General features: G+C 45.9%; 1 protein-coding gene across 1 annotated transcript; it reads left to right on the forward strand.

Moving 5' to 3' along the window:
* Positions 1 to 1594: 1594 nt before the first annotated feature.
* On the forward strand, positions 1595 to 18840 carry LOC124274964 (monocarboxylate transporter 5-like). The gene is made up of 3 exons (XM_046710338.1): positions 1595 to 2148; positions 2686 to 2736; positions 18569 to 18840. The coding sequence occupies exons 1-3, from the start codon at positions 1650 to 1652 to the stop codon at positions 18646 to 18648; spliced, it is 630 nt and encodes a 209-aa protein (XP_046566294.1). The 5' UTR covers positions 1595 to 1649; the 3' UTR covers positions 18649 to 18840.
* Positions 18841 to 20395: the final 1555 nt, after the last annotated feature.

Here is a 20395-nt window from a genome sequence, read left to right on the forward strand (position 1 = left end):
GGACGGTTGGTTAAACCAATTAGACTGTCTTGTCGACCAGTTTTCTGTTAACACTGCCCTCAGCAATATTTCACCGGTTTGATAGCGGCCTGTAAATAGTCGTTTCTGTAAAACAGAAATGGGCTTCGTACATTGAACCCATGTGGGAAATGGAACCCAAGTCTTTGGCGTGACGAGCAATTGCATTAAACACTAGGCTACCCCTCTGGCTCGAGTATGACAAAGACAACCCTTGGATTACAATTTGACCAACGTCCAACACAGTCAGGATACATTAACATACAGTCTGACAGTTCCCCGAACCTGTGTATCCCGTCTTTGTCTTACGGGGGTGGTGGGGTAGCTCAGTGGTTAAAGCGTTCGCTCGTCACGCCGAAGACCCGGGTTCGATTCCCACATGGGTACAATGTGCGAAATCCATTTCCGGTATCCCCCGCGTGATATTGCTGGAATATTGCTAAAAGCGTCGTAAAACCCAACTAACTCACTCACTTTGTCTTACGACATTCATAGCCTGCTTTTGACGTGTAGTAAACAACCATCCTCGCGGAGTGTTCCTACATAACTAAGTCATAGAGATTAAGTAACTCATCACACCATGAATCATGGCTGTAACATGAGTAGGGGACAGCTGAGAGACTGGTGACACGGCCTACTGTCATAAACTATATTGCTGTATAGAAAATGACAACTTGCACTGCATTCAGCTAAATTAGGCATTAATGCAGTTTCAAGTACAATGTCATCGTCAATGCTTATGCACTAACATAAATTGTAGAATTGGTTTAGCTATTTATGGCGTCATTCACATTGGAAGTTGAATTTGTATATACAGATGACAAACACATGCGACATTGACCATGGCAATATCAACTTTATGTAAAGGGACAGTGGCCATGAGAACTGTTTCTTGTATCTACAGATGGTGTATACAAGTGACATTGACCATGGATACGCCTGGGTGGCCCATCACATAATGTATAAACAGGTGGCCTATACAATAGACATTGACCATGCTTTATATACAGGGATCCTGCACGGGATATTGACCATGGAAATAATTTCTTTAAATACAGGGGTCACACATAAGGGATAACTGTTTCTTGTATCTACAGATGGCGTATACACGTGACATTGACCGTGGATATGCCTGGGTGGCGCATCACATATGTATATACAGGTGACCTATACAATAGACATTGACTATGCTTTATATACAGAGATCCTGCACGGGATATTGACCATGGAAATAATTTCTTTAAATACAGGGGTCCAACATAAGGGATAACTGTTTCTTGTATCTACAGATGGCGTATACACGTGACATTGACCGTGGATATGCCTGGGTGGCGCATCACATATGTATATACAGGTGACCTATACAATAGACATTGACCATGCTTTATATACAGAGATCCTGCACGGGATATTGACCATGGAAATAATTTCTTTAAATACAGGGGTCCAACATAAGGGATAACTGTTTCTTGTATCTACAGATGGCGTATACACGTGACATTGACCGTGGATATGCCTGGGTGGCGCATCACATATGTATATACAGGTGACCTATATCTAAAGATCAACCACAAGTCACGACACAATTTGAAGAATCGACTTCTTTAAATGAAACCAAACACATTCGGAAAATGATATGTTTTAACTGGCCTCTGTTTCGTAAAACATTTCACATATTTGGACAATTTCCCTTTGTCGTGTATAGCTTGAGCATTATGCTTTGGAGTCTAGGAGAAGCTGCTTGGGTGTTCCATTTGCCGAACTACGCTGAATACAAAGGACGATCTCCTTCAGAGGCTGCAAGTCTCCTAACTGCTATGGGAGCAGGGAGTATGTTCTCACGGGTATTTGCGGGGATAGCAGCCTCAGACTCCAATATAGATGCCGTGTTGCTACAAGTTGGGCTATCGGGTTTAGCAGGAACAGTTTCATTCTTGTTTACCGTTGGTTCATCTTCGTACATGTCACAGCTGGCTTTCAGCTACTTTTATGCGACGTACAGTCAAGGTATTAATACTCTCATCGGACCAATCATCATAAATCTGCTTGGCTTGCCCCACGTTGCCGTTGCCTATGGAATCGTGTGTTTCTTCTGCGGGCTTGGTCACTTGTTGGGACCTCCTATAACAAGTACGTACATCAGGGATATGTCACATGTGATCATGGAGAGATAATGTTTCAAGTGAATCTATACACGTATGTCTGATTTCATCGCTTCACAGCTGTTTACCATTTCTCTTAAAGGCTCAGTATGTTATACCCATGGGTAGCTCATATCTGTTCTTATTTATATAATAACCTTGGGGTAGGCTCTCAGTTTTCAATCTCGAGGGGATGACAGCTAATGCCCGAGGAAGATGAAACAATTTTACCACAAGAATTGACATGGTTGCTTTGAAAAATATTTGTGTTCGTCTTTGAGTATGCATTCCTCGCTAAACTATCAGAAGGACAAACTACTAACAACAGAAGGAGAGCTCCGTGCAGATCGAGGTCACGATGCTGTTGCCAAAGAAGGTAGTATGGGAAATAGCAGATGTTGAGTGGTAAAATAATTGTTGAATTAATGAAGTGTTGCAAGTATCTTGAGTTGATGTTACCCGTATACTGAAATATTCTCACGTTCTATCGGTAAATTATTATCATTGGCTTTTGATTTTTTTTCAGGCACCTTATACAAAGGAAGTGGAATATACGAGTACACGTATGTCTTTGCAGGTGTGGTTCGAATGTTTTAAATCTTACCTGCAGCTCGGTAGGGATGTAAAGCAACCTACGAAACAAAGATACAGACAGACGTCTCGTCCTATCGTGATTTCATGGCAAATGTACATATGCAACATAACTTCTATTCAAACGAATGTGACCATATAGGATCGGTGGCTCGCTTACGCTATCACCCTCGTGGTTCCCAGGCTGGTATAGATACCACCTAACTAGGGGCCCTATCTGGGATCTGTTTCTCCTTCCAACGCAATGGAGCGGGCCGAATTCTGCAACTATTGATTTTAATTTGATAGCCGCCTGCCGGTTTTCTTATCGGTGAGGCGAATTGACTTCATGGTTGATTGCCGACACCACCGCTAGGTAACCTCGTATTGACCCATTCAGTCGCATCGCTTTCCCCGGGCCGCCAGCTCCCAGCATGATACTGATGTCCCGGAATATAGGCGCTCAGCCAAAGTCCCATTAAATCTCTCAACTATGTGCTTGGCGTGCGATGGGCTCCAGCCGCGCTTTCACGCCTGACCTTTTGTATCGCAGGTTTGGCCAGCGGTTGTGACATCGCCACCCATGAACTCCGGTCCGGGTCAACTTGCAGCTCTGTTGGCCCACGTCAGCGGATCATGCTTTGTATATGTCCGTTCAATCCTCTGGCTACCTGGGCTGATAATCTTTCTCAGCGGTCAAGGGTTCGGCTTCCTTGTAGCGACTGGCTACGCCCACTAATGGTTAAGGCATACTTGTACCCTCTTTGGTCGGGGGTAGGGAACAGTAGGTCTGCCTGGTGAACGCTATTAGGTATGTTAATACCGAACCTCCTTCTAGGCATCGCCGATGATGGTGCCGGCAAATAGATCTGCTTACAGGGCTTGTTTTTCAAGCCACGCTTTGACTCCTCGGCGGGTTCGCTCGCCATTTTAGTTAGCTTATCTACAGCGCTTAGCTCCTTTCCAGTACCCACGCGGGCTGTAGTAAATAGCCCTCAAACTTTCTTTTGGTTCCGCGGATATGTTCAATTTTCTCATGCCCATAACTGCATAGCGTGTTTATCCCATCAATAGCTATCCAACGCTTAGTGTCCATAGGCTGGCTACAGGGACGTCTTGTTTATAGTCAGTCCGTGATATATCTTATGCCCATCACTTCTAAGTGTGTTCATTTTATGCCTAAAGGTACGTGGGTCTTGAACAGGGCTTCCCTTTGAATCTGGCGTGTTTGATGTGTTGTTTCACCACATACTTCTTAACACCCTTTAGCCTTCCGGATTTCACCATTGTCGGCCTTCAGTATGGAGTACATCTTAGGCCTCAACCCTATGTACTCGGCTATGGGCTGCCAGCACACTCATCCTTCATCTTACCTAGGACCTTTTATTTTACCGTGACTGTATGGCATGGCCCTTAGGGTAGTCGCTGGTGTCATACAAATCGAGGTGTTTTTTCATGTCCTCGTGACACGCCCTCGGTTCGAATCTCCATCAGCAGGAATCCGCGGTCAGTGTACAGAACTTCACACCTGTCGTCGTACTGTTTCTTGAGCTCGCTGTAGTAAAAGTCGTACATCAGGTGTTTGATAAATCGAGGATGCTCATCCCCACGTAAAACAGGCCGGTTGAATTTTATGTGGCTTTTCTTCATGTGTAGGGCAACTAGGTCATCGGTGAATATTTTGCTACGGTTGAATGCCGGACTGGCTATCAGTCTCCTGGAGCTTGTCTTCCTCATTCGACCAAACCAGCTTCACGGGTCACGCCGCTTCCTCAGGTTTTCCATAGTCTTACCAAACACCGAAGTTGTTCATGAGCTTGTAGAGATTTTCTCAAAGTCACTGGTTGCAAGCTGGAGGTCTGTGTTCATTCTGATGTAGTAGTTCCATCCAGGGGCTCTGGGTGAACACGAGCACCCTGTGTATTTTGGTCAGCCTCATACCCAACGACAGCAGGTACAGCTGTAGGTTGGGCGATAGTGAACCATGTACTTGGTCTTATTCATTAAGTTGGGCACGAGTTTTTCAACGTCTGTCACACGCCCACCTAACAAGTTATGTTGGTACTGTGACATCCAGTCTGGGTTAACCCTCATACGTTCGGGGCCAGGGGTAGCTGTTGTGTGATGTGTGTAATGCCTTGGGGCATTCCAAGTCAACCTCGAGGATATAACCTTTATTCGAATCTGGTGCGATGCTCATAACATCGACCTCCTGTGACGCTCCATTCGAATCCCCTGTGGGTAGATACTGGCTCATGGCCCAGCCATACAGGTTGTTGGCGTCGAGGTAGAGAATGTGATTGGTTGGTTTGCTAGGTCGTAGCCCTTAACGTATTGATTATTTGCTTCGCTACGTATCGCTTTGGTTGCCATGGAGATCCCACCTCGCAAAAGCCTTTCTCAATGAATAGGTGTGTGTCATAATCTGTAAGCAATTCCAACTTAACTCCGGTCTTTAAGCAAAGCATCCCACGACAGACCTGGGCTGGTGTAATACCATGCGGGGTCGAGTTTATGCACTGCTTGAAACATGTCCGCCTAAACGTCTCAAACACGTCGGCTAACAGCAGTACATCTGTCCTCGGGCACAGGTCAAGATAATCCCCCAGGTTCTTACAACCCAGTTTATTCCATACATTAATAGCATGGGAGTAATCATCTTGGGATATTTCCGAGTCTGTCCAGATTGCTGTAAAATTCTCTGATGGGGGTAGTCTGGTCTCAGCTTAACTTGGGCCAACTATCCATGTGTACTCATAGGGGTACACACCCTTCCTCATAAGCAGGGGTCTAGTCTCGGGTGTCTGTGTATCGGTCGGGTGATAGGGAAGGTATCGTTGGCCTTGACCGGACTGTTCAATGAAGACAATAGAAATTGTACTGAATCTATGAACCTAAGGCCGTTTAAGCTGAAGGAGATGTATCTCTCCATGTTGTTGGGGATGCACGTTATATTACCATCGATTTTCGCGATTGCCTGCATGATTAAGTGAGAGTCATTATCTCTCAAGTTGTGAAAGACAACGGGATGTTTATTGTCTTAGGGTTGATTCTAAGCTTGAGGTTACATCGTGCTGTGAGCTGCATTCTATACTTCACCGTTACGTGGCAGTGATCTCTCACCTAATCACCATTCAGTGGTGAGTCACACACGTGACAGTTAGTGCTACAGGCGTGAGCTAGCCTGTCGGCTCGGGTCATACGATGGGAGCGACTCTATACAGTGCATTCCTACACAATTTTTTCTTCCTCCTGCAAACACTTTAGAAACCTTTCAGCCGCCAGGGCCCCTACCATACACCACGGAGCTTTCGCTTCCCCATCACAACGGACGACAATGTATCCAAACCCACAGGCTTCATGCTCCCTGTGTTTTGAGTGTGGTGGGGGTACCCCAACAGCCTCAACTGGTTTAACCAAGGCTTCAAAGTCGGGCGTATATGATATAAGGCACAGACATTTGGTTCTTGTGTTTACCGAATTTTAGGATATTGTCACCTTCTTTAGGCATGTCGACTCGTATAGCCGCCTGCCCCACACCTTATGGCAATCCTCCCAGTGGGATTCTAATAAATCAGCTCGTGTGAAGCCATGTAGGCACCGCTCGCAGAAGTGGGTCTTTTCTCTGTGCGCCGATTGGTCATACAACAGCCTGCTAAAGTGTTTTATCCAAGCTTAGGTGGTACTTGTCACCTCGCTGGATCATGAATATATTGATAACACGAGGGGGTTCCCCTTGGGGTTCTTCCCACCACTGGCTGACCCTGTGCACTATTGTTGTGTTACCTTCGTGCCCAAAGACATTTATAGCTAGATTATTCTGTTTTTCTATTTTAGTTATCTGGGGATATGGGGTGGGTTCATCTATACCATCCCAGTTGAGCCCATCGTCTTGGGGATAACTAGAAGGCCCTGTTCGAATTAGTGCCAGCTGGAAACAAGGCTGACCTGATAGCTAACCTCAAGCAATCGTCTCCTCTATTCCTGACGTTGACTACGGCATGTTTTTTCCTACAGTAGGGAGGCAAGTCTAGGTATGACCCGCCTCTGAACGGCATCGAAGTTAGCTGCGTCTAGATAGACATTATCGATTTTATCTACAGTCCACCGACCCTAAGTGTGTGTAGCTTCTAGGTATTCTCTTTATCTGCTGAAAACTAGTATCGATTGATGCGTCAATGGTCTCTATATGGGTCACGACCTCTTGTTTACCCCCGGAAGTAAGGCTGAACGTACCAGTGACACCTCCCCCACCCGTGCTTATCGAGTGACATTTTAACTGTGATTTGAAATTTGATACTTCCTAGACTGGTTAGTTCCTGGTTGACCTTATCAGCTATCAGAGGTTTGATATCTGCGATATCTATGTTCCTATCAACATGCATACGCCAGCCTCTCAAATAGTTGCCTACAGCACGCTCAGTGCGCACGAACTGTAGGTTGACAGCTCTATTCTGCCGTAACAGTTCTACAAGCTGTGGTTTTCTCATTCGGGAATATCCCCTAACCCCAAATCACGTGCCTGGAACTTTTCAATTGTTTTACAGTGGGAGGTTTTGCTACCGGGGCATGTGATAACAATGCGATTAACCCGCCTCCCAGGTTTGAATAACCCGTGAATCCAAGCTGTTTTGCTTTGAGCTTTTAATTGTTTTACCGTAGGAGGGGCTTCTAAACCTAGTAATTTCAACAATGCTGGTTTGGGCATTCGAGAATACCCAATTACACCCTCTACCTGGCTTAAATTCGCTTAAGTTCACCAACAGTGGCCATAGTTGCGCATTACATACACCTAAGAGAACCAATGTCTAATTGGCTCCACCGTGAAGGTAAAAATCAAGATACACCTTATCGATTATTCCCTCAACTCCACCCGGAATATGCGCAGCATAGTAGGGTGTTTTGTATTACTTGCAACGAGTCGCCAACAAGTATATCTATATCCCCATGCACATCTACTTACCACCATCAAAGTAATTCCAAGTGTGCCCAGTCCATGGCACATCAAACCCTACTTTTACAATGATTGTAAACGAGCACCCCTTTATATAGTTCCCTAATAATCATGGGTTTGAGGACACTGATATCTATACTTTTCCCCCACATCCATCTGCCAGCTGCTCAGGCAACCTTCCCTGGGCTCAATTTCCACAAACATAGCTATAACGTAGGGTGTGTATAATCTCTAATTGGGACACTACACTGTTATCTTGAGAAGTCGCCTTACGCTCTTTTATGTAGGCCTTTTATTCTCGTAGATGAGGTGATGCCTGACTACGTCACTCGCCGCGAGCTTTACATAGACAGTAGTGCCCTTAACCCTATACCGCACACAGAACACACGTAGTTAGGGCTTCCCATGTGGAAACAATAACAGCACCCCTGAGTCCTGCATTTCTACCACAGTGGCCTCGGTCTTCCCATAAGTATGTATTCGCGATCGGTATGGAGCAGGTCCTCATGTTTAGCATACTTATATGGGTATTTAGTCTAATTGTTTCGCTAAGAACCAACGAGTCGCTGCTATATCCCAGCGCTATGAAGCCCAGTTCACGGTCCATTTGCCCCTTGGATGGTGTGTAAGTACTGAGCCTGAAAGTGTGGGTTTATTGAGCTGTTGCAAACCGTTTACCAGTTAGTAAGTAGTATTCTTTCGCTGCGTCGTCAACATCGTGGAATGTTTGAACGGCATGGTTTTCACGCCTGAGTTGTTCGTTAATGTAATCGATCCTCTTGGAGGCGTTTTTAGCGTACTCAGCCTGTGCTGTTTGTAGGTTCTCAATAGCGAAGATCATGCCGCTTTCTTCCTGTATTTCAGCCGCGTGTGACTCTCGAGTTTCGAGAAGAGGAAATTACCCTCGAAAATGCCAGGGCATTCACTAACTTCCCCAATCATTCATCATATAGCTATCGTGGGCCATCCTATATCTATTTCATAATATTTTCAGGTAGTATCCCTTGTTTTACTAGGATGTCTTTTGTAGCCATCGCCATACCAAGGTTCATTATGAGCATACCCATATCCTGTAGGTTGAAATTCAGCTTGATAGTTGGTTGTTTAAGCACCATTTTGGTCAACCGAAATGTGATCCTACAGCTAGACTGGCTTAACCACTGTGGCGTGGTATGCGTCGTTGACGAACGTTTTCCCTCAGACATTATGTATATGATATAAAATATTAAATTATAACATGATATGCGGGTCGACCTCTAATTGGGGACCGGATCACCTGGAATTGTGAGGGTTTCCCTCACTGTGAGGGCCTCCTCCCTGGGATTCCTGTGTCGGTATATAACCACGATAACCACGGCAGCAGTTACACCTACAGCCAACAAGAGTCGAGTCGGTGAGTCACCGTGGATAATTTTATGTTGGTTACACCACCGTTTTTACCGGCAGCTACTCTCTTAGGATTCTTCTGCCTGGTTACTGTAGGGGTCACCTCCCCTGGGGTTTCCAGTTGTTGGGGTTTCCCGTCACCTCTGAAGGGGGGTCTGGGGTGTCTCCTCCCTGGGGTTTCCATCTCCTCCTGTGCAGCATCCATCTATACTACTATTATTATTTTTCCTCTCAAATTGACAATGCTTTGTCGTGGATAATCGCCGCCGTCACCGGGCTAACAACAACATACCGTATATTTGTGGTACAGCTGGCAGCTAATAGAGCTCAAGGCGTGTTCGATAAAAGGGTCTTTCTCAAGGTCTTCCCACAGGTAAAGCCGACATTTGGGGAATGGGATAGAAGTATGACGCAATACCAGTGTATATCTGGGTTTCCAGCCGATCCTATTGTCTTTGTCATCTCTGCTCCGAGCCAGGACTCGTATCTAGCGTATAGCTTATCGATTTCTTCGGCTGTCATTTTGTGAATTTTATCCGGAGTGTACTCCCCAAAGTAATGTTTGGCTTTGCCACCAACAGCCAACGCCACCAGTTTCTCTCGCTTGTCATCATCCACCTGTGGTGATTGGGGTACCAACAATTGTTCGAGCAATTCCTCACACTCCATCTTATAATGTAACAAGTAAGTTTTAGTTTTAACAATATAATACCCGATGCAGGCAAAACACAGCGAAATAAAGGTTAAGTTGCACACGACGAACACTTCAAATATCATAGCTATAACTAAATGCTAAGCATTGCTAAGCATTTGCTAAGCTTTGCTAAGCATTGCTAAGCTTTGCTAAGCTAAAACACCCTATAGGCTACTGGTTGATCGGTCTTGAGCACGAGCTTAGCGTGTTTAGTTTCAGCGAGCTGTTTCTTCACCCGTTCCCGTTCTAATTTACTCATCACATCGTTCTCTCTCAAACACTCTTCGAACGAATCCCTGTCCTTGCAGTGAAATAAGGCCACCCATCGCGTCTGCTCCCTGAGGTCTTTCAACACCGAGTTGAACTTCTGCGTCAGTACCCATACGCTGTGATTTGCGTGTCGGCCAGAGAAGGCCAGGTACGATAGCATGTCTCTCTTTTTGTTATCTCACGATTAGCTTCTGCAGTCGTCCAGTATGAACAGTGTAGACTCCCTTTAAATTTCTCATAAAGAGCTTTCAACCAGTCCTGCAGGCGTGTTCCCGGTCGACTTTGTGTACGTCCGGGTCCGTCATCACCCAAGGTCTTTCCGTGTACGTTTTATTCATGCTCAGAGTAGGGCACATGATAACGATGTTATCAAACACATCCCTGTAGTACCCCTCCAACATATCCAACACGAAAACGGTCTTCCCACAACCAGTCTGCCCGCACACTATGGCACAGTGTGGGTCGCGGGGTAGCAATAGCTTGCTGGCAGGCAGTGATGGCTTGCCGGCAGGCAAATCAGTAGATGGCCTGCACGAATCTCCCATTGTCTATATTAAGTTGCGCCGTCCATAATAACGCATAGATATAATTTCAACTTACCAGCCGGTTGAGCCTTCTTGGTAATCTGGATAGTAATCCCTCGCTGCCATTGTCTATGCGACGCCGCTACCGCGGTAGTTTATCGTCATCTGTGGATCGCATGTCCAACCATAGGGCGTACTTGGTGGTCAGGTATTCACCGATCTTCACGGAGGATAGGTCCAGGTCTTTGGTTATGTGGTGTTGTTTGGCTGGTAGCTTTTTATCTCATCCCACTGCTGGTATGGCCTCATACCATGACTGAACAGCTGGTTGGGCACGCCCTCGATGGTCACTTCCACCTTTCAATCTCGGGTTGAAAACTTCTCGCTGTCCCTCCGAACGCTCGTAATCCTCCACGGGACGACCAGGATGCCTTTCATCGATCGCGCCGCACGCTCAGGTTGATATTCCACACAGTGTCGCTCTTATCTCGCACGACTGATCTATGCCTCAGTATGCGGTCGTACAGGATGGCCATCTTCCCAGAGTACTGGCTTCGAACCTGCCTGGCCAGCTCTGGGCTAGTGACCATGTCGAACTCCAGAGAGATGTTGTCTATGGCGAACTGGCCTCATCACCGCTCGGGCGACGCACTACTTTGCTGTAGTCGTTAAACGCTAGCTCGTGATTCAAGCCTATCACCCAGCTGCCTGGTAAAACGGCGCTGCGGTCCCGCGGAGCAACTCGAAGTCGAGCGCACGCAGAACCGGGTTCCCGTGACGCTTTGAGCGATGGCCTTTTCACCGTCCGCGGATCTTGTCTAGCTGGTCTTGGCGCGGAAGGCATACCCTATGCGCGACCTGGTCGATTTGTTGATACCCTGGTACACGCCATTGACACGTCTCTCCTCGCTTTTCCAGAGATCCCCGTAGCAGTGAAACACGCCGCTGTCGCCGATGCTCAGCACCTCATTACCGCTGATCTTGATGGTGGTTTTCTTTGATGATGGCTCGACCTACGCTCCGCACTAGCTCACGTTTGTCGCTGGTGGAGGTCAACGGAGGTTGAACGCCAGTCGAACCGTGCCTGGTACAATGAGGTCATTCTCGCCAAGGTTTGGGAATCTAACCAGCAGAGTTTGATTCTGGTCTATCTTGCTGGGATTGTTGGTGATGGTCACCGACTGGCGCACGGCTCTGGCACCTAGAGGCTCTCTTTGATCTTCTGAAAGGATCTAGTTTTCTACCGTACATTGTTATATAAATGAAATATATTTTAATACTAAATAATGGCAGAGTACATACCTATGGATGATATGTGGGATGATAGTGCCCAGGCATTCGAGGATGACACCTCATTCACTACCCCTTAAGTACTGAACTTATACAGCCAGCTGTCAACGATTATTACAACGCAGTTGAAAATAGAGACAACATCAAGCCGCTGGGAAGGGACTATTCCAAGTTTACAGTCGATAATAAGGGCACGCTGCATTGAAGGCTTACCCGAGATCGATCTCATGAATAAGCGACGAGAGAACCGCTTTGCTTTGTCAACACTCACCAGTCGCCATGGGGTCAGCTGATCCCGTGATGAACTAGGCTTCATAGATTACGGCGGCGCTGGTCAAAGCTTCCCCCAAAGGTCGTCCAAGATCTGCAAGCAGCCAGGGCCAATACTGGGGATGCTAAAGAAACGTCGGACAGTATCGGTGGTCTATTGACCACGCATTCATGACAAACTCCTTGCCGGTCTCGAATTTCCCCTGAGGGAACTGCGAGGCCTAGACGAAGCCTTGAAACATGTACGCCGGAGAACTCGTGAACAACATGGGGAAACTTAATGAAATCGATGAGCACATCGCTCGCGAGAAAATAAAACTCACCGGGCCGGATGGTGATATGAAACGTCGACGAGGAGAGAATAAAAACTTTGAAGACGAGACGGACTCGGTTGAATCCGCCTCTAACCGGAAGCGCCCGATCACAGATCAGTAGAGTACGGAAACCATCGATCGAGTCCTAAATGAAGACACCACGCTTAGCTGACAGGATTCGATCCTGTTCCGAGAGCAAGGCATCACCATCGCCAGCATTCTGACCGCATTGGGCTTCATCATATCAACCCTGGTGGTGTCATTGACAGGGGTAGCCCTGCCGGCGGCGGTGGGGGTACCCCCACGCCTGCACCCACAGGTGGTATCAAAGAGTGGATAAAAACTCGGGAGGCCCTGGCTAAACTGGCTGGTAAGGCTGCCGAAGCCCTACCCGCATCCTGGGTAGCATCGTCTCGTGGCTGCTGGGTGCTCTGGCTAAAACTGCCACGTGGCTTAGTCAAAACCTGTGGGCAGCCATTGTCGCCATGGTGGGTTTGGTGTAATGAAGCGCTAAGAAATTTTAACCAAATAAGCCCCAAAGCTACCCCACCAACCACCAGGGCTGTTTTACGATCGATGTGCTGATTGATTGGATTGTGGGGTGACCCCCACAGGGGTGTTGGTTGAGCCCTAGGTCCGGGGGTGGCGCCACTATACCCGTTTCACCGGTCGTGGGTGGTGGACGTGGGGACGTTGACATCGAGGTTGACGCCCAACTTTTGGTCCGCCGTGGCTACAACTATTTCGTTGTTGTAGCCCACCACTTTTTTTACTCTCAGTTGCATATCACTCGGAGCCATGTACAACCCCACGTCGAACACGTAGTCGACTTTCGACCTGGCATATTCCAACACGTCTTGGTAGCGTTTGATGGCACTCGGGAGATCAACTGGAGCATTGATAGCATCCTCTACGCTGACAACGAACTGTTTCTGAGCGCCGTAAGCAGTCCCCTTACCGATAATACTGGAACGCGTTTGCGTCTGCGCACCCAACACCGCCCACACGTACGTTCGAATCGAGTCGTTTAAGCGTTCAGTGCCGGCACGAGTAAACCCTTTCGACGTGTCCAACATAAACTTTTTCCAGTCATCCGCTGCCCCTCCCTGATCAAACCTCCAGACTCTGTACTCCTTGTTGGCATTGAAAGCCATGTAACGGTCATCCCACTCGTTGGTTGTGAAGAGATGATACGACTTGTATCCCCAATCTTCACCAGCAGTTTGCTGGCTTCCACAAGGGCATTTGGTGAACGATGGGGATACCCAACCCGTGGTTCGGCCCCGGCAAACGCCAATCCGTCTTCGGGTTTAGTTCGAATTCGTTGCAAATACGTTCGTAGGCTCGCCTATCGTACTTGTTGTTTAATGGGTTCCATGCATTGTCCTGTGGGAGCGGGACGCTGATTTCTTTAAGGATACGCCTGACCTGGTAGTACACGGAACTTGAACACAGACTGACTCAGCGTCCCCGCCGAAAGTGTCGGTCAATGTCACACCACACCCGCTGTAGCGCACCACACGGCGAAGTTGAGTTGATTCTGCCAGAACTGCATCGGGTTGTTGAACCAAGCATGAACTACCTTAGCGTTAGTCACCGAAAATTTATACAGGCTGAACACATCTAAAAGCTGGGCGTTGAAATACATCCCATCAGCAACCGCGATCTTCATGGGTGAGAAATCTATGTCCAGTTTAGGGTAAAACACACCAGGGGAATCCTTGGGAATACATTTTAAAACTATTATATAATGAGCATATATACTCTAACATGTACATAACACTTCCAGGAATAACGAAGCGGTGAGGCCATTCAGCTGACGCACGCGATCGATAATACGTCCGTCAACTCGAAGTCGCGACTCTGGCGATATCACCTACCTACCGCGAATGGACTAACATCAACGCCAGCAACAATAAGCTGTTCGTTAGTGGAACTCGCAGCCAGATAACTGACGGCTACTACAGCGTGTGCTCGCTAAGCCGATGAGGTCTTCAAACCCTGGGAGCCGAACTCAAGATGAACGACTCAAACGGCACAGTGGTGTTAATCAACAACGGAAGAAACTCCTTGAGGCTCGGCCGGCCATTGGCGAAGACACTCGGTATGTCACCTGACGAGATAAAACCAACAACAACCGTCACAGGCACGAAGTTACCCGACCTAGTACCGTACCGAGAGCTGTACATTCATCTAGGTCAGGTGAGCACAACGTACAACATTCAAGGGGGTCACCCTTCCACTATACTGAGAGCCGTGCCGGTGAAAACGGAGAAATACAACGACGGTAGAACCGAGTCGTTTTCACCGCGGCAGTATAAGAGGTTGACTCAGGGCAACATACCTGAGCTGATAATATCGGTGTTAGATATAAATCATAATCCCGTGAATATAGGATACCTCAGCTTAACGCTTCACATAAAATGACCAGCGCACAAGGGCCCGGGGTGAAAAAATGCGTCAATGTGGGGATCTCCGACCTCGGGGACACACGCGGTTTCGACGCTCCCGGAGTAGATGGTAAATTGTACGCCTTGCAACTGAAAAACAACATTTACAAACGCGTTGAAGTCCCCTCCGGTGGAGCCCTAGGTGATATAGTAGATACCTCAAGAGCGGTAGTCAACACTAAGTACACCCTAGTCACCACCGGTAATGATAATTGGATAATATACCCATCGTTCGGGGGCAAACTGTTCGACTTAGACGATGTTGAGAGCACTACCGTCGCCCGAAACAAGCCATATATGCTCGTCTTCACCGAAGATGACAAGTGGGTGTTGTTACCAGATAAAGACGACTGGTTTCTCAATATTAGGCTCGGCTCCCCCTATGTGTTCACGGATAACAAAGACAACCACCTAAACAAAGTCGTTAACAACGGAACCCTGCTCGTGGCTTACGTCCCGACTCAGAGACGTAAGCGTAGTCATCAGCCCAGTCGCCAGTATGGCAGCCCACATGCTATCGAGTAAAGCGGGCATGCAAAACGTGACATTGCAGTTGGTGTCTGAATTTGAAGGCGTGGTCAGGATACTAGAGAGTCTACCGGCGAACTCAACACTGATCATCAAAGTCTACCTAGGGGAACCATCGGGGAATGATGTCGAGATCGTGAAGGGGATCAAACTTGGGTGGGTGAAACGACACCAGTATCACGTTTGCACAGTTTACGTGCGGGTGGGTGTCGGCTCCAACACCAGTCTGCAGGGTGTCACCGTGATCGTGGAAAACACTATATCACTAACCAAGATCTTCCTACCTGACAACATACACTTCATGGGGGTGAAGTTAACCCCTGAACTATTATCAGAAAACCAGTTGGAAATTATATCGTAATAGTATTATAGCAATGACCAGTCATCGGCCCAACACTACGCTTAATGACCTAGGGGACACGGAGGGATTCGATCAGCCTGGTGAGGAAGGTGGCTCATACATCCTACACTTGAAAGACAACGTGTATAGGCGGGCAGCAATGGCCGATCATCTACCCAAGCCCACACTCGAGGGCCTAGGGGACACGGAGGGATTCGATCAGCCTGGTGAGGAAGATGGCTCATACATCCTACACTTGAAAGACAACGTGTATAGGCGGGTGCCGTTATTTTATTTTAAAGAGCCTGAATGGTTACTCAACTTAACCCTCGCCTCACCTTATATCTCATTAGACAAAGATGGTTATGTCTCTGAAATTAAGAACAACGGTACCTTGATCACGTCTTTCATTCCAACTGGAAAAGTGATACTTTCTGACTCCGACTATTTACCTAAGGACATCCTGTTAATTTCACCCAGGCAATCCCAGTTAATAGCCACCCACCATCATAACATAGTAGGGGTTAGGGCTATGGAACCAGGCTCCACACTCATCGTAAAAGTCGCTCACAAGGGTAAGTTTAATTCGAATGAACGTGTCCCATCCCCAAACTTGCAGATTTTACCCGGTGTAACAATACGTTGGAGTGACTTACTTGCAGAAAGTGGTTTTACACGTTGCAGATTCATTATACAATTTGGAAGCTCCCAACAGGGATTACTACCCCCAATAATATACGGCTTTGGTGTTGAGATATACCAAAAGTTACCTATTGACCCTTCCCTTATCTACACATACGAGAATCTCAGTTTTATAAACCTCAGGTACATTGACAAACGACTAACTGAAACTCAATTAAATTATCTTTTGTAATATATATTATAGGATGGGGCTATACCCAGTCGTAGAGGAAGTAGCGAAGACCCTGGAAACCGTAGACGGGTTCCGCTGAGGCAGTTATGTGATGTAAAACGTCAACTAGAGCAAGACCGCGACACACGTAAAGCACTATGTAAAAAGTACCATAGAGCTTTCAATATCGTGGACGGGGGCTGACGCTGCCCTTATGGCAACCAGCATGGGGCTGGGAGCGGCAGGTGTTGGGTTGTTAGCTACCATCGTGGCTGCACCTATAGTACTAGGTATTGAAATAACAGCTGGGGTGGCAGGGGTGTTAGGGTTGGTGCTTAAGTTGGCATCACGTAGACTGCATCGTAAGGCATTGAAACACGACGAGATCAGGGTTCTGGCTGAAGCAAAGCTGAACACAGTAAGTGAGCGTATTTCCACTGCACTCACTGACAGTAAGATCTCAGAGGATGAGTTTAGTTCAATACTCTCTGAACTCACAAAATATAACAAAATGAAACAAGAGATTCGATCCAAGTCTCGTAAGTCTACTATCAGCGAGGACGAGAAAAAAAAGTACATAGAACAAGGGGTGAAAAAAGCCCGGCAAGCCTTTATTACAAACACCAAAGAGATCATAGGCGATTCACATTAAACTGTTTCATCGAGGTAAACATGGTATAGCGGCACAATAGTGCCATAGCGGCACAATAGTGCCATAGCGGCACGTTAGACGCAGCCCATGCAATCCCAGGATACCAACACACTCCAGCCATGCCCCCGGCGCGGCTAGGAGGTGCGTTCGCATCCCCCAACTTTTGTAGTAGGGGTAATGGTAGCAAGAGCTAAGGGTCCGACCAAAGCCTTACTTGTGAAATAAGGCTTTGCAGAGGCTTTGGTTGAAAGTGATCCAGAACCGCTATCGGCCCAAACTTTTTCATAGTAGGGGAAATGGTAGCAAGAGCTAAGGGCCCGACAAAAGCCTTATTTACCAAATAAGGCTTTGCAGAGGCTTTGGTTGAAAGTGATCCAGAACCCCATTGTATATACTACTACAATCTGTAACAGTAATCTACAAACAAAGAGACAGACAGACGTCTCGTCCTATCGTGATTTCATGACAATTGTAGATATGGAACATAAATTCTATTCAATCTGTAACAGTAATCTACAAACAAAGAGACAGACAGACGTCTCGTCCTATCGTGATTTCATGACAATTGTAGATATGGAACATAACTTCTATTCAATTTGTAACAGTAATCTACAAACAAAGATACAGACAGACGTCTCGTCCTATCGTGATTTCATGACAAATGTACATATGGAACATAAATTCTATTCAATCTGTAACAGTAATCTACAAACAAAGATACAGACAGACGTCTCGTCCTATCGTGATTGCATGGCAAATGTACATATGGAACATAAATTCTATTCAATCTGTAACAGTAATCTACAAACAAAGAGACAGACAGACGTCTCGTCCTATCGTGATTTCATGACAATTGTAGATATGGAACATAAATTCTATTCAATTTGTAACAGTAATCTACAAACAAAGATACAGACAGACGTCTCGTCCTATCGTGATTTCATGACAAATGTACATATGGAACATAAATTCTATTCAATCTGTAACAGTAATCTACAAACAAAGATACAGACAGGACGTCTCGTCCTATCGTGATTGCATGGCAAATGTACATATGGAACATAACTTCTATTCAATCTGTAACAGTAATCTACAAACAAAGATACAGACAGACGTCTCGTCCTATCGTGATTTCATGACAAATGTACATATGGAACATAACTTGTATTCAATCTGTGACAGTAATCTACAAACAAAGAAGGATCTCCTGTTTTCAACATGCACAGAAACTCAACTGAGTATTGGATATTTGTGTAAAGGTCGTTTAAATAGTCACTTTCAGGATAACTTTTTTGTTTTGTTTCTTCATTTCAGGAGCATGCTTGGTCCTTGGGTCTATAGCAACAGCATTAACTAACATAGGTAGACTGAATACATCTACACAGGAAATATAGGAGGAAGGGATTGCTAACTTGGATCGTCGTGGGTCCTGAGATGGGTGCCAGTTGGGTGTTGTGGGTGCTGCTATGGGTATATGAAATGGGTCAATATTTGTGGCCGTGAGTATTGAGAAAGATGTCGGGTTGGTGTCCTTTAAGTGGTGCAAAGGTAGCATGTCTTTGTTCATGTCAGTGAAATCCACTTGGAGTTTAAAGGGTGCGTGTGAGATTGTTCTCAATCTTGTTTTACGTCCGGATGTGTGTGTGTGTGTGCGTGCGTGCGTGCATGCGTGCGTGCGTGCATGCGTGCGTGCGTGCGTGCGTGCGTGTGTGTGTGTGGTTACAAACAAGGATTCATAGAAATGCACATTTTACATATTTTTATTCAATGAAATTCAATAAAAGAATTATTCAATATTTACATGTTGTACCCTGCGCATTTTATACATTGATACTCATGCACAACACCTTCTGTTCTTAAAATTCAATAAATTGCTAGTGCCTCCATGGCACATATTGGGCAAAGGGTATTTCTTGTCGATTATTTTTCGATGAAACTATAGATTCATCTAAATCTGAATAAAGGTTTATTAAGATTTTTTTTTAAAAATACACACTGTGTTGGAAAATCAGAGGTATATAACTATAATTAACAAATCACAATCCAGTATTTAGTGAAGTCAGGGTAGAGTTAGGCAATAACCCTGATGGATCACTGATCCTGATTTGCTGATAATCACGGCTCTATATCGCTTCTTTCGTTCCACGATCGAAGTGTATTACACCACTACCAAAAGCTAATTTGCAAATCACGTACCTACGCGTTCTTCTCTTTAATGAAGGAAGACGCCTGAAGAATTTCCTTCAATGGTGTTTCACCTTAATGTTGAATGATGATAAAGATATTCCTCAGTGACAGTGACAATATGCCTATTTTTCTACACAACAAAGTGGCCATATCTCTACCTTTCAGCCGGAATCCGCTGCTTGCGCAGGAAATCGTACAAACATCGTGAACGATAAATACACAAATATATATAGTTTTTCACCTTTTATGATATTTTTGAAAGTCACCTATATCATGAAGTATGTATTACTATGTGTGTAGACATTTCCAACATGAAATACAAGGCACATCTTTTGTTTAAACTGTGTGAGATCAGCACATCTCATTGTGGCAGTGGGCGGTGGGGTAGCCTAGTGGTTAAAGCGTTCGCTCTTCACGCCGAAGACCTGGGTTCGATTCCCCACATGGGTACAATGTGCGAAGCCCATTTCTGGTGTCCCCCGCTGTGATATTGATGGAATATTGTTAAAAAGCGGCGTAAAACCATACTCACTCAATCACTCATTGTGGCAGAGGTAACAGTTAACCGGAAAGAAAGATTGTTTTCGTTTTGATGTCCATATTTTTATGATAATAATTAAAATGCAGAGTGGAAAAAATAACTCTTGACTGATGTATTTATAACAATATACATGCCTTTATGGTGGTATGCGCGTACAACCTGTGTGTACATCCAATACTTTACTTTGTCTGCATAACATTTGTGACGAGCAAACGCTTTAACCACAAGGCTAGCCCATCGCCCCCAAACCACGTTGAAGAAAGTAGTATGGCGCTTATCTGATGGATGATGCTGCCAATGTTTAGTCCTTTCTTAACTATATGACGGCTGTCATCTTTTATACGTTCGTAGGGATTTTTAGTGAAATCACCTTTTTTCACAAAACTTGTCTCTTACACGACCTTCGTCAAAAC

Source organism: Haliotis rubra, unplaced genomic scaffold (assembly GCF_003918875.1).
Source record: "Haliotis rubra isolate DU_JTF1 unplaced genomic scaffold, ASM391887v1 Scf197, whole genome shotgun sequence".
NCBI classification, from domain to species: Eukaryota; Metazoa; Mollusca; class Gastropoda; order Lepetellida; family Haliotidae; genus Haliotis; species Haliotis rubra.